The sequence below is a fragment of the Sciurus carolinensis genome, chromosome 7 (assembly GCF_902686445.1).
Source record: "Sciurus carolinensis chromosome 7, mSciCar1.2, whole genome shotgun sequence".
NCBI classification, from domain to species: domain Eukaryota; kingdom Metazoa; phylum Chordata; class Mammalia; order Rodentia; family Sciuridae; genus Sciurus; species Sciurus carolinensis.
This window is the reverse complement of record NC_062219.1, coordinates 123,760,142-123,775,482: the sequence shown is the minus strand read 5'-3', so window position 1 is coordinate 123,775,482 and position 15,341 is coordinate 123,760,142. Positions and strand designations below refer to the sequence as shown.

The following is a 15,341-nucleotide window of genomic DNA, read 5'->3' as shown; positions in this document are numbered from 1 at the left end:
AGTGCTGTACATATTTTAGTCCACAGTGACCTGGTGATATAGGTAATATTACTTTATAGATGAGGTCACTGAATCCTGAATAAAATGAGAATGACAATATCCATCTCAAAGGTTATTGGGAGGATCAAGTGATTTTTCAAATGTCAATATATAGTTTTACTAATTATGATTGTTCTGCTCAAAGAGAAATATAGCAGCCAGGGGAGAGCTGAGGGCTGGGCAGGCCAGGCTCTGGGCCCCTCAGTTAAGTCATCCTATTCATCTCTCATTTCACAGGCCTGCCAGTTCCAGAGGGAGCTGAATTTGGGGTGTGACCATGGCTCTGTGACCTCTTATAGCTATGACCACGAGGTCACCAGCCAGCACTAGTCCATCAAATGAAGAGATGGGCCAGTATAGCTGAAAGTCCCTACCCCATTGGCCATTTTGCATCCTTCATCTCCCAGGCTCCCTGCCCCATCCATCCTCTTTGGGGCCACTTATTGCAGGTGGATTCCTGGGACACTGGGTCTCAGATCTCCCACCAACAGTGCCAGGAAGATCCAGGAAGGTCTGCAGTCAGTCACTAGTGGGAGCTGAGATTGCAGTTTTATTGCCCCCGCCCTCCGCTGTCATCCCTGTGGACTGGGGAAAGGCACCCACGGTGGCAGGTTTCTCATCTGTAGAAGGAAGGGTCAGGGCTGGAAAGGCTCCAGAAAGCTTCCAGACTGGGTCAGGGCAGTTGGAACCTTCACTCCTCACCCTTTCTTCCCATTCCCATCCCTCTCCCCAAGTATCAGACCAGCTCCTTAGCTGAGGACACTTTGATCCAGTCACTGGGGACACAGGAGCAGGTGGGGGGTTTCTTTTCACCCTTCCCTTCTTAGGGAGATCCCTCAGGTTGGATTCTGACCCCCTCCCAGCCCGATACTCTCCCCTCAGGACCCGTGAGGAACCCCGCTTTGTGGTGCCCCCTTGGGCCACTCTGGGAGGATGGTGGCCACAATTCTTACTAAATAAAATGGCACTCCCTCTACTGGTCTCTCAGCATGGGTCAGCCAGGCACAGGCCAAGTCTGATCTCAGCCACTCACCAGGTATGTGACCTTGGGCAAGTCACTCCTTGATCCTAGATTTGTTTGTCCTGGGAAAATGAGGATGGCATTACTAACCTCATCACTGCAACTCACAGGCGAGGTATTTAGCATATGCTTCTGTCAACGGAACTGCTCCACCTTCAGCAGTTAGAAGGTTGTTTGGTGACTGGTCTCTCAGCCTCCAGCTTAGACATAGCCACCTCCACTGACTTTAAGAGATCCTCCTGGGCCTCCACCTGCCTCCATGTTCCTTCTCTCCAGATACCTGGGTCCTGTGGGTGGAGTTGTGGGGAGGGAGTGTTCACTTATAACTACTGATTAACACTTATTCTGAAGGAGGAATCCTCAGTCTCTGCACTATTGATGTATTGGGATGGATCTTTATTTGTTGAGGGACTGTAGTGAGCATTACAGGATGTTTAGCAGCATCTCTGATCTCTATCCACTAGATGCCAGTAGCAACCCTCTCCAAATTGTGATATAAATATGTTCTTTGGAAGGTAAAATTGTTCTTTATAGAGAACCACTGTACTAGAGGCTGGGGGCCCCTTGAGAAATGGTGGGGTGAGAGGACTAACAGAGGGATGCCAATCACCCCCAAGGCCAGATGGAGTTGCAAGGGAAGTCCTGCCTCTGCCTCAGTTTCTCATCCTGTGAGATGCATTTCCTGAGAGGCAGGCTGCCCAGTTTTCTGAGCAGTCAGTCTTTGGCCTGACTCCATAAAGTCCCATTAATCTCCTATTAATTAAGTGAGCGGTTGACCTCTCTTCTACCCACCCATTCCAGTACTGCCTAGGGCCGACGGACAAGCCATGCCAGGGAATGTGAGGAATCCACGTGTTTAGCCCTCAGTCCCCTTATGAGCCCAGCTGCCTGAGGCCTGGCCTCATGCCCTCCAGATCCTAGCCTACTCCACTCCCTTTGCCTGCTCCACTTCCCTCAGAAAGGCAGCCAGCCCAGCTTCCACTTCACCCAGGAGTACAAGCATTTATTGTCTGCCTCCTGTGCGCCAGGTGCTGTCCCAGGTGCTGGGGATACAGCACTGATGGAGGCATGGATATTGCCCACAGGGTGCTTATTTTCCATCAGTGGAGACCACAACAAGCAATAGCGAGACGTGGTGGATCCTCTCCAGCCCCAGGCACTGTCACTGGGGAGACAAGTGACTGTGAGTTAATACTTACTTCAGGTATAGAATAAAGAGGGAAGGGGAATTCCTAGGAACTCCTAGAAATGATAGGTCTGCATTTCTGTGTGTGTGTGTGTGTGTGTGTGTGTGTGTGTGTGTGTGTTTAACCAGGGATTGAACCCAGGGGTGCTTACCCACTGAGCCACATCCCCAGCCCTTTTTAAATACTTTTATTTAAAGACAGGGTCTTACTGAGTTGCTTAGGGTCTCATTAAGCTGCTGAGGCTGGCTTTAAACTTGTGATCCTCCTGCCTCAGCCTCCGGAGCTGCTGGGATTACAGGCGTGCACCACTGTGCCCTGCTAGGTCTGCATTTCTGAATCCGGATAGATGGGGCCTTTGAGGCAAAGAGGTGACTGCTGGGCTGAGATGGTGGAGAGGGGAAGGGGTGGAGCAAAGGCAGAACCCCCACAGGCTGAACAACTCTGCCAAAGAGTTCAGCCTCTGTCTCTCTGGGTGTCCTGAGCTGTCTGCATCCCTGGAGAACTGTGTGATGTGGGTCCCTGGACTCCATGTCTGTCTTGTCCTTGTCACTTCCTCCACCGATCCACAGCTTGTTGTATGGCCGTGGACATCTCGAATCACCTGTCTCCACACAGTGGACCATGTGAGTGCTCTCTCCCTTTTGCTCTTTCACCTGGTCCTTGGAGACAGCTCCACCCAGAGCAGAGTGACCATGTGTGAGCAAGGGGTGTGGAGCTTGCTGACGTGAGAGATGCAGGAGGGTGCATGTGAAGCTGAGGACACACTGGAACATGAACCTTCTCCCAGAGCCCCAACCTTCCTGTTCCCAGCTAGAGCTCAGCTCTTCCAGAACACAGCCATCTGCTCCCTACCTCTTGGGAGCCCTGGGGGTCACCCCCACCCATAACCCCTCTCCTCTGTTGGGGCTGGGTCAGAAGTCTGCCCCCTCTTGGGTCCTTTTGCCTGCCCTGGGATCCCACCCCTTCTGTGGTACCCTGGTACCTGGCTCTCTGACACAGCTGCTGCGGTCTCCTGTTATCAGGGCACCCCTGTCGGGTGGGGTAGCTCCGTTTGTTTAAGGCTTAGTCCTGAGGGGCCCCAGCCCCCATGACGTCAAACTTGGCCTCATATAACAGGTCTCCAGCCCATGGTCCCCAAGCAGCCGCCCAGCTCCAACATGGCCCAGTCAGCCGGTGGCCTCCATTTCACTTTTGGCTTCCAGTGCTGCCTCCTCTTCCTTCTAATTCCTTGGGAGGCAGGTAAGATTCCTGTAGGGGTAAAAGAGTCACAGTTATACAGTGGGGCAGAAGGCAGAAAGGGGTTGTGTCTTGGTATTTATAAAGTTGTATGAACAAGCACAGAAATGAATGAAGGATGCGGGTAATGGGGTTGCTGTGTACAGTTGCCTAGGGCATTCACTGCTCAAGTTTGCCACCTGAGGGGTGTAGGAAATGAAATCCAGCCTGCTCCTTAAGACATGGCCTGCAGAACTGCATCCATCCAGAAGGGGCAGGAATGTGGATCCACTTTTTTTTTGTACTGGGAATTGAACCCAGGGGTAGTTTACTACTGAGCTACATCCCCAGGCCTTTTTAATTTTGGGACAGAATCTCACGAGGTTGCTGAAGCTGGCCTGCAACTTGCGATCCTTTTGCTTCAGTCTCCTGAGTTGCTGGAATTACAGGTATGCACCACCATACCCAGAGGGACCTGACATTCACTGAGTACCTGTTTACACAAGCAGCTTGCAGATGCTCATGATGCTTCATCTCAGTTCACCTCCTCAACATGAAGAGATGATTACTAATATCTTCTAGTTGAGGAGAGTGAGATGCAGAGATGTAAAGGGGCTTGTCCAAAGTCACAGAACTAGAGAGGGGCAAGCAGGAATTCTACCACTCCACATGCTGGCTGCATGGGGAGGGAGTGTGGGGTGAATTTCTCTCCTGAGAATGCTGTTACGTGCAGACTTAGGTTTTTGTCGTCACTCTGGGTCTTCTCGCTCATCTGGACCTCTATCCACCTGTGAAATGGGAAGAATGCTGTCAGGTTAATACCATGAGTTGGTGCTTACTGAGCATTTGCTGTGCACCAAGTGTTGTTCTAGGCACTTCTTGCATATTTAAGTATTTAATTCTCTTTGCAACTCAACAAGGTTCTGTCCCCATCTTACAGCTGGGAAGCATCCCAAGGCTTCCATGAGAAAAAGAGCATGGATAAGTTTAAATAGCAAAACAGATCCTATGAAATAAGATGAAATTGCTAAATAAGTTCATTTAGCTTAGTTAAGAAAGAGTTCTGGATCTGGACCAGGGAGCAGAGGTGCCAAACCTAGGTGTGTTTTTGGAAGGGCTTGGGCGGTCAGGAGGAGGGACTTCATGAGGTAGACATGTGACAATAGATTCAGAGAGAGTCTCTATATACTGGATAGAGTCAGTGAAGGTGGAGGCGGTGATGACCCTAAACTAGGGTTGGGGATGCTTCAGACAGGTCCAGGGCACAGCAGGCAGAGCCTTCCTGCAATGTTTGACCAGGGTTGGTATTAGAGGAGTGTTCCTTCCCTGAGTTCAGTGTCCTGTTGGGGCCAGAGGGGGCATGTGCATGGATGGCAGGGTCAGGGGCTGAGGAATCTTCAAGTTGCCTCTGACAGGTTTACACAGTGCACCCTATCCATGCCTTTCCCCTTTATTCTGAGGGTCTGGGAAGCACCAGAGCTACCCTCAGCCTCCCTATCCCCATCTTGCCTCACCATCTGAGGCTCTCTACACCTTTTGTCTTGCTGCAGCTCAGGGAAGAGGAACCTGTAGAGGGCGCAGGGGAATAAGTCATGAATCAATTACACACAGTCCTGGCAAGGAGAGGCAGAGCGCAGGCGCAGGTCAGAGGTGCAGCAACTGAGCATCTGGGCTCTGTGGGGGTGCAGTCTGGGAGGTGCCTGCTAGAGCTTGGCTGGGAGGGATGGAGGGCGAGGATGGAAGGAAGCAGAAGGAGATGGGGTCTTGGATTCTGTAGAGCAGAGCGAGTGGATGATATGGGGAGGGTTTGAGGCTGGCATCAGCGTGGGATAGGGATGGAGTGGAACCAGAGCCCATGGCTGTGTCCAGCAGAGTAATGCTGGATGTGGCATGAGGGGGAGACTCCTGGGATGCGGAAGCTCTCGGAACACAGTTCTGGGTGCCCTCTAGCATTTGTCTGCAGGACCAGTCAATACCCAGACTCAACTATAGTGGTGAACAAAACAAATAAAAATCCCTGCCACAGTGGACATTAAACTGCATTTCTTGTGTACTGGAGAGGGATGAGTGCTATGTTGCTAAAATGCAGCAGGGGAAAGTGGCTCAGGAATGCTGGGAACTGTCATTGTGAAGAGGGTGGTCAAGGTTGGCCTCAGAGGTGGTGGAACAGGTGGGTCAGAGGAGATCCTTGGGCTGCTGCAGGCAGGTGTGCAGGGCTACAGGCTCAGATTTAAAGCCGGCAACTTGGATTCAATACATAATTTAAAGAGACCTCTATGCTCCATGCTTCCTTTAACCCATGCCTTAAGCTGGCACAGTTGGCATTGTTATTTATAGTTGAAGATATGAGATTTTAGAGCATGTAAGTGACTTGAGCAGGGATGCAAAGCTGATGAGGGACACAGCCTGGACTCCAGCCCTGTCCTCCAAGTCTTTAAGGCCAGTGAAATTTGTCTCTGCATTGCTGCCTGCTCTTGTATGTATTCAATAGATAGTTATTCATTACTTATAATGTTAAAAAGCATCTCAGATAGAGTGGAAAACCAGATTGTACCAATTACTTCACTTATTTGAATCGCTTTTCCCTATCTGTAAAATTGTGAGATTATAACTCTCACTTCTTAGGTTTGTGGGAAAGATTAAATAAACAAATATATGGAGAGTATACTTCAGGGGTTCTAAAAATGTCAGAGAGAGAGACTGGACTGACCTATAGGTTGTGCACTGTGGTCCTAACCAGTAAGAGACTGTGCCTGGAAGCCCAGAATGTGTGTTCAAATTCTAGCTTCACCTTTTACTTCCTGGGTGTTCTTCAGGAGATTATTTAACCACTCTGAACCTTGTTTCCTCATGTATAAATTTGGGAGAATAGTAAATAGTTCTCAACGTCAAAGGAGTCTTGTGAAAAGTAAGTAATTTAATATTTGTCCTAACTATGGCCAAGTATGTCTCATAGTAAATACTCAAGAAATGTTGGCTGTTGCTTTTGCTGGGAGGACTGTGTATAAGTCACTTTTTCTCCATGAGACTCTCAGTTCTCAGGTGTAAAACAGGGGAAGTTGACAGCATGTAAGAACCCCTGTAAGGGTTGGAAGGTCAATCATCATATAAGAGAATCCAGAAAGAGAAGGGCTTGAGGCAACCAGTCAAGCACCTGGCCTAGTGATTAGTCAGCTTTCTGTTACTGTAACAAAATAATTGAGACAATAAACTTATGAAGAAGAAAGTTTTAGTTTGGCTCACAGTTTTGAAGGGTTGAGTCCAGACCAACTAGATTCATTGCTCTGGGCCTGTGGTGGCCTATTGTGGTGGGAGCATGTGGTAAAGAAAAACTATTCATCTCATGACCAGTAATGACAAAGAAGCAGAGGCTGTGGTCCCACTATCCCCTTCAAGGGCACACCATCAATGACTGGAAGACTTTCCACTAGGCCCCACCCCACTGAAGGTTTGCCACCTCCCATTGTGGAGCCATGCTAGGGACCATGCCTTCAACACATGGACCTTTGTGGGACATTCCAGAGCCAAACTATAGCACCTAGAGAAGGTGCCCAATACATGATAACTATTATTAAAATTTCTGTCAAGGGAATGAGAGAATGGAATTGGCAAAGTGGAGTGAGGGCCTGTTAATTCAGCCCTTCTCCTTTCCCTTAACCTTAATTCCCTTTAGGGACTTGGGTTTCTCTCTTACTCTTGCCCCTTTCTTGTCCTACCTGTTATTCTTCTGAAGACTGAGTTCCCCAACTCCTGATTCTCCTCATCAGCAAAGGTGGGTGGAACGTGGTTTCCTGTGGCTGGGAACAGCTCCAGGTTCTGGTTGCCACCTTGAGCTAACAGAGACTGGAAATCTCAGTTATGTAGCAGCATGATCTCCCCATTCTTCGGAGATCTCCTGGTTCTCACTCTTCTGGTCAGATATCAGGGACGTGTCCTCTGTCCCCATCTGGTTGTTTTCCCATAGAATTAAGGTCCATATCTGTCCATTGATAGGGAAGTTTTCTTTCACACCCTGTCCTTAAACATAGTCCCTCCCAGAATACAGGTACCTCATTCACTCCTGTCAGGACCCCCAAGGAGGTACTTTCCCTACCTTGGAAAGAGGATTTCATTTCATAAGTCTGTAAAGGAGCACCTGCTGGGCCAAGTGACAGTCATCCCTGCTCTCAAAGCCTTATAAATTGATAGGCCTGGTAGGAAGTAGCTGTTAACAGGTTCAAAACCAAATGTAGGTCTGGGCCCACTGCTGTGCAGCCTTGAGTTCTGACTCCTGGGCAGTAGTCCTCTCCACATGCTAGTCCGAGAGGTATCCTCTCCTGTGCCCTTCAGGCCCCACAGGGTTGCCACCTCCGAGATTGTTGCAGGGCTCTTGGAAGCCCAGGACTGTCCTGGAGAGCATCCAGCACTGCCTCCACCTTCCCTACCAGCAGATTTCCGTGGTAACACCTGCTAGGGAAATGGTTGCACTTTTGGTGCCCGCTGAACTCATTGTGATCTTGTTAGATAGTGAGGGACATTTTATTTCCTTACATCAAAGATAATGTTAAAGAGTCTCTGTAGACACATTGGGAAGAGAAGGAGTGTCAGCAGGATGTCAATCTTTTGAGAAAATAGGGTGAAGAGGATGTCCACCTGGATGGGGCCGTTCCCATCCCTGTACATCTGGGCAAGGGGTAGATGACCTACAACATACAATCCAGGTCGTGGGAGATCATGTGTGCTGGCAGATGTCTCTGAACTGAAAGACCACAGTGCTCAAACAACTGCAGGGCCACATGTGGAGGGCAGCATTCACAGTTGAGAGCATGAAAGCAGAGTTCTTTGAAGATGTATTTCCAACCGTCAGGGAGTAGAGAGAAAGATTGCAAACAGCATTGGATATTCCACCAACAACATCTTGTTTCTATCAGATGTTACTTTAGAGGCCAGTGCTGTTGAGGAAGCAGATGTGCACATAGCTGTGGTGAGACCTGGTAATGCAGGATTAACAGATGATGAGAAAACTTACTACAGCCTCATCGCATCCTTCAGTGAACTATACCTGCCTTCCTCAGCACAGAGGAAGATTTCTATAGTAGACCAGACTCTTCCTCAGAGTTGTCCCCCCAGTATCTAGTTTTATTCTAAGTTTAAGTAACTTACTTATATATACATACATATGTATGCAAGTATATGTATGTGTACGCTCATTAATTTTCATGGTCACATAAGTGAGGAAAAAAAAAGGCTTCAGTGAAAATGAAACTTATTTAAAGATGCTGTAATATGCAGAAGCAGTTTGAGACCATCACACTAACCCTTACTAAGGGCAAAATGTAGTTGATAGAAGAAAATACAGATCAAAATGTGTTATGATTATCAAATTCTATACCAAAATGAGAACTTAGTTTTGAAAATTATTCAGAGGCCTATTATTTTAAATACTGAAAATACTTCAGAGATAGTCTGAATAATTCATTGCCCTTGTTTAATGGTGAGTTAGAAGATTTACAGCAGCTGTATTTCGTATTTGCCTCTCTTGTTATGAAAGATAAAGGTTTTGTTTCTGCTCCAAAAGATCAAAATTAGGAAAGAAAACTCACTTGAGTCTTGATCAGTCAAGTACTTATTAATTAACAAGAAAATTACTAATCGTGACACTTGTAGCCAGCACTTGCCTTATCAATGAAAAAGGTACACTGAAATTAGTTTTGCTGAAATTAGTTATTAACACCAGGAAGAGTTCTAATATGTAATATTTTCCCCTTGATTGTGAGAAATGTAAGTTTTATAACAGCATTATTTATCCAGGTTCAATTCTAATAGGATTCCATGTCAGTTTTATGCTATGATTTATAAAAGCATTCTCTTCTTTCAGTTTTATAGAGGTTCCTGAATCATACCACATACTACCATAATCAAAACAAACTCGGATTGAAGAAAAATTTAAAAAATAAGAATTTTATTTTAGTTTTGTCTTCATTATGTGTGTGATGTATGTGTTTTAATTGAGTGCCAGTGGAAAAAAATCATTAACTAGCATTTGAATTATGTATACATATGTGGTTACAATTTCATCTGGGTTGTAAGCATTCAGTATATTAGTGGGGTTTCTTATGTTTTTGAGAGTCTTGTTTGAAGTATATCAGGTAATGCTTGAAGAAGGCAATTATTTTCCCAATGAATTGTGAAGGAATAATTTTAGGATGTTTCAAATAAAGAAAAGGAAGTAGTCTTGCAAATATGAGAGGACAGGGGATACAAATAATTTTATGTTGATAATTTTGATTTTCTAGTAGCTAATTTAAAGAATATAAAGACTATAAAATCCAGAAGAGTAGAACAATAGAAATGAATATAAGGAATCTTAAAATGGGAGTAATTTGTAAATGATGGCAAAATCATGAATGATAAAAGGATGAAATAAAAAAACACAAATGTAATATCAACTCAAAGGTAACAGGAAAGAGTAATAGACTATTTTGAGAAGCTAAATGAAACTAGATCTTATTTGCTTAGAGGAACCAGAAAAGATGCCAGAAGGAGGTGAGATTGAGGGCCCAGAAACAAATGTGGGAAAGGAGTAAGGTGACATTTTTGCTGGAGACACAGCCTGAGCAAGAGTCTAAAGCTAGAGGTAAGAATGGGGATTAGATAGCATAGTGTTTTTTTTGTTTTTGTTTTTTTTTTCTTGTACTGGGGATTGAACCCAGGGGTACTTAACCACTGAGCCACATCCCCAGCAACCACCTCCCCCATTTTTGTATTTTATTCAGAGATAGGGACTCACTGAGTTGCTTAGGGCCTTGCTAAGTTGCTGAGGCTGGCTTTGCACTCACGATCCTCCTGATTCAGGCTCCTGAGCCGCTGGGATTATAGGTGTGAACCACCACGCCTGGCTGATAGCATGGTATTCTGAGGAGACTAGCTGTGAGACACATCCGGGGAACCAAGGACCCCTAGAGATGGAGGGAGGCAGGGAAGAACTCATGGGAAATTTCTTATTTGTCTCTTTCCCTCCACAGGTGCTACTCCATTTCAAGAGCTTCAGAAAACTGGTGAATCCCCATCTGACCACTTATTCCCTCTTACTCCAGGCCTTATTTATAGTTCTTCCTCTGATCACAATCCTCCACATACAGGACAAAGGCCTCCAGACCTCCCTAAATCGATAGAAACCCGTAAGACAAAACACCAGTACAATACCACACACCCTTCCAAAGCAATTCACAAATCTATAGACAACTCCAAAACTCTAGACAATGAAAGCTCTGGAATCCATCATAAAGCTCCTCCCATTTCTGAACAAAACACCAGCAATCAAGGAAAAGACCCAATTATTCGGAATAGGCGTTCTCTCAGTTCTGACTCCACCAGCCCACTGAAAGGATCGTCTGATGAAAAACACCCAACCTCAGCACCCAAGAGAACAACTTGTAAGATTACAAAAAGTGTAAGAACAAGCAGAGCTATAACTGTAAGACCTGTAGATGAAATCATCAGTACTTACGATATGAAAAGTATCACCACTCCACATACGGTCACAAGTCCTTCTCACAGCTCAGTCAATTCAGAAATCAGCAAAAAACCTATAGTGTCCTCAGATAATACCACGAAAGCCATGATGTCATCCCATAAGATTACAAGAACCCCAGAAAAGTCAGATGGAGCTGAAGAGTATAATACGACAATTGCCTCAGACAAGCCTCTGACAAAGACTACAAAACACACAAAAGAGACCCTATCATCCCATAAAATCACCCAAGGAAACCATGAGAAGATCACAGGGGCCCATGGAACACCTACAGAACATGGGGGAGAGGCCATAGGGGCCCATGTAACACCTACAGAACATGCAGGAAAGACTGCATCAACCCATGAGAAGGGCACAGGGGCCCATGGAACACCTACAGAACATGGAGGAGAGGCCACAGGGGCCCATGTAACACCTACAGTACATGGAGGAGAGGCCACAGGGGTCCAAGTAATACCAACAAAACATGGAGGAGAGGCCACAGGGGCCCAAGTAATACCTACAGAACATGCAGGAAAGACTGCATCAACCCATGAGAAGGGCACAGGGGCCCATGGAACACCTACAGTACATGGAGGAGAGGCCACAGGGGTTCAAGTAATACCTACAGAACATGGAGAAGAGGCCACAGGGGCCCAAGTAATACCTACAGAACATGGAGAAGAGGCCACAGGGGCCCAAGTAATACCTACAGAACATGCAGGAAAGACTGCATCAACCCATGAGAAGGGCACAGGGGCCCATGGAACACCTACAGTACATGGGGGAGAGGCCACAGGGGTCCAAGTAATACCTACAGAACATGAAGGAGAGGCCACAGGGGCCCAAGTAATACCTACAGAACATGGAGGAGAGGCCACAGGGGCCCAAGTAATACCTACAGAACATGCAGGAAAGACTGCATCAACCCATGAGAAGGGCACAGGGGCCCATGGAACACCTACAGTACATGGGGGAGAGGCCACAGGGGTCCAAGTAATACCTACAGAACATGAAGGAGAGGCCACAGGGGCCCAAGTAATACCTACAGAACATGGAGGAGAGGCCACAGGGGCCCAAGTAATACCTACAGAACATGAAGGAAAGACTATATCAACCCATGAGAAGGGCACAGGGGCCCATGGAACACCTACAGTACATGGAGGAGAGGCCACAGGGGCCCAAGTAATACCTACAGAACATGAAGGAAAGACTGCATCAACCCATGAGAAGGCCACAGGGGCCCATGGAACACCTACAGAACATGGGGGAGAGGCCACAGGGGCCCAAGTAATACCTACAGAACATGCAGGAAAGACTGCATCAACCCATGAGAAGGCCACAGGGGCCCATGGAACACCTACAGTACATGGGGGAGAGGCCACAGGGGCCCAAGTAATACCTACAGAACATGGGGGAGAGGCCACAGGAGCCCAAGTAATACCTACAGAATATGGGGGAGAGGCCACAGGGGCCCAAGTAATACCTACAGAACATGCAGGAAAGACTGCATCAACCCATGAGAAGGGCACAGGGGCCCATGGAACACCTACAGTACATGGGGGAGAGGCCACAGGGGCCCAAGTAATACCTACAGAACATGGGGGAGAGGCCACAGGAGCCCAAGTAATACCTACAGAACATGCAGGAAAGACTGCATCAACCCATGAGAAGGGCACAGGGGCCCATGGAACACCTACAGTACATGGAGGAGAGGCCACAGGGGCCCATGTAACACCTACAGTACATGGAGGAGAGGCCACAGGGGCCCATGAGAAGATGACACAAGTATCAGTACAATCTTCAGAACACCTCAAGAAGACCACCACATCAACCATTAAGAAAACCACAAGATTTTTAGAAATTTCTACTACACTGACCACTGAGACCATAAAATCCCTAATAAAGTCCACAGAAAATCCAGAAACGACAGCAACAGTCACACAGACTATACGATCTCCAGGAAAGGCCCCAGAAGACAAATCCTTTACTACTATCTCCCCTTTTTTAAGGAAAACTGAGGTTACCCATCAAGAGCCTGTTAGTTCTCTGATATTCACTACATCTGAAGTGGACCTGAGTTCCATCATGTCAGAAGCCCCAGGCAACAAGAGCCATTCACACCAGAATAATGATGGCTCACAGGCAGGTCTCCATGCAGGAAAGGCAGGGGAGAATGGTTCATTTCCTCCATGGGCCATCGTTATTGTGGTCCTGGTGGCTGTGATTCTTCTGCTGCTGTTCCTTGGCCTCATATTCTTGGTAAGGGGCAGTGGTGCCTTTGGAAAATGGACCCATGAGATAGGAAATTGAGGAGAGGTTAGCAGCCAGAGTTAGAGGGAATAATGAATCTAGGAAAAGGGATGCGGTGGGGGTGAGAAATGGCAGTAGAAGGTGGGGTGGTTGTAAGAACTAAGGGAAAAAGCAATACACAAAATAAGAAGAGTTTGAATTAGGGAGCAGGCTATGGCTGAGATGAAAAGTGTACAAAAATTTGGGGGTTGGAGATACAGTCTTGGGTATAAGAATAGGACATTAAAGGACAAGGAGACTAAGACAAAGAGAGAAATGGAGATGGGACCCGGGACTCAGCGTATTGGATCTGTGGCTAGAATAAGGACTGAGACTGGAATGGAATCTTGGGGAAGAAGGAAACCAAAGGTCCAGGTTGAGGGAGAATAGAATGGATAGCCTATGATGCGGGTATTGAGGAAAGCAAATGGCATGGCAGATGGTTCTCATTCCTCCTCTCCTGTTCCAATCTCAGGTCTTCTCTGTGACTCAAACACGCCGTGCACTGACCCAGAACACTGAGAATGATGACCCGGAAGACAATGAGGGCCCAAATTCGTACCCAGTCTACTTGATGGAGCAGCAGACTCTTGGCATGAGTCAAATCCCTTCCCCACAATGATCTTTTAGAAGGCATCCATCCCTAGCTCTTTCCTGGATGAGGAATTAGACTCACCTTTCCTATTTCTTGGACTCCAAGAAGGGAAGAGAAACTAACAGTTAACAACAGTAGCACTCCATCCACTGTGTTCTTAATTGAAACTGGTTTAGAATGAGATGATAAGCAAGAAAGATGCATTTGAGGGAAAGAGCAAAAAATGAATGAATAATCCAAGTGGACAGATGATACTTTCCTTTTCTCAGCCTTTTTATAATAAAGTGCAACATATTTATAAAGTAAGGACTTATTGGACTATCAGTTGGGAGAACTGGCTGGTGTTTGTGGCTCTGGCTGTGAACTTATAGATGGTCCTGGGCAGTAGGGGGCAGAGGACAGGACAGGACAGGAGTTGTTTGAAGCCAGAGAAAGGGGAGGAGGAGAGGCCAAATATCTACTGTTTCTAGAAGGGCTGTTTCTGGGTTTGGATAAGAGAGCCTCAGTTCACACTGGGTTTAGACTTAGCTCCCACTTGAGACACAAATACAGGAAAATTTAAATAATTCCACAAGAGTTGTCATGAGCATTAATATAACACAACTATAAAAACTAAGTTACTTTCAAAGACCACCCTAATGAATTAAACCCAAATATTTATGAGCATCTACAATGCCCAAATTATGCTAGGACCTGCTTCAAAACTATTCTGTGCCCATGTGTCAGTCCCAGTGGAGCCTGGCCATCATTCGGGAGGCTTGTTCTCACTCTCACTGGAGGAGGATGGCATCCTCGCTGACAAGAGAGGTACATCTGTTTGCTGCTGGCCTTCTAACCTTAACTCCATTCAGAATCAAACAGCAGGGCCATTTGCTATTTTCAACATCCCCTTTGTGAAAAACTGAAAGTCTGTCATGGACAGTAAACCTGACATTGATGCCAATGAATTATCTGGCCCTTGTTGCCAGCTAGAGCCCAGCTCTGGGCTGGGAGTTCCCTCAGGCCAGAGGGTCTCTTTGAATGTCTCACTGGCTCTGCTAAGGGCAGAACTGGACCTTCTGGGACTCAGAAAGGAGGCATGCCAGTCCCTGGTGAAAGCCTGAGGCAAAAAGAGACACCTGGATTTTGAGACAGGGCTGGAAAGCCTGCTAGAAAAGGAGGAAAATATGTGGTTTTTAGTTGTCTGGGCAGATAGTAACTCAGCATGTGGTGGCTATCAGGACAGGAGTGTTACCCACCTGGGAGGGATGTAGAGACCCCCTGGCCATAGCCTCTAATCATTGAACTCCTCTGGTCTGCATCCTAGTTAAAAAAATTAAATTAAATTAAATCACCTCTGGCCTTAGAGTCTTAAACAGTCAACCTGATCCCACCCCTCTCCTGCCAAGGTGTCATTGAAGCTCTGGGGTCAGAGGGAGGGTAGCGGGGAGCAGAGGTTCTGCACCCACCACTATGGACTATTTTCCTTTCCAAGGGTCTTGCCTCTCTCTTCCCCCTAAT

The 15,341-nt window shown here is 46.9% G+C and overlaps 1 protein-coding gene across 1 annotated transcript; it reads left to right on the top strand.

Moving 5' to 3' along the window:
* The first annotated feature begins 3,404 nt into the window (after window positions 1-3,404).
* On the top strand, window positions 3,405-13,868 carry Mucl3 (mucin like 3). The gene is made up of 4 exons (XM_047559229.1): window positions 3,405-3,486; window positions 10,467-11,278; window positions 12,629-13,216; window positions 13,722-13,868. The coding sequence occupies exons 1-4, from the start codon at window positions 3,405-3,407 to the stop codon at window positions 13,866-13,868; spliced, it is 1,629 nt and encodes a 542-aa protein (XP_047415185.1).
* The last annotated feature ends 1,473 nt before the right edge of the window (window positions 13,869-15,341 follow it).

Excerpts from the sequence above, each read along its gene's own strand:
- Mucl3 (XM_047559229.1), top strand. The coding sequence starts at position 3,405 with ATGGCCCAGTCAGCCGGTGGCCTCCATTTCACTTTTGGCTTCCAGTGC. Across the intron at positions 11,279-12,628 it reads GAGAGGCCATAGGGGCCCAT|GGCACAGGGGCCCATGGAAC; the intron begins GTAACACCTACA and ends ACCCATGAGAAG. Across the intron at positions 13,217-13,721 it reads TCCTTGGCCTCATATTCTTG|GTCTTCTCTGTGACTCAAAC; the intron begins GTAAGGGGCAGT and ends TTCCAATCTCAG.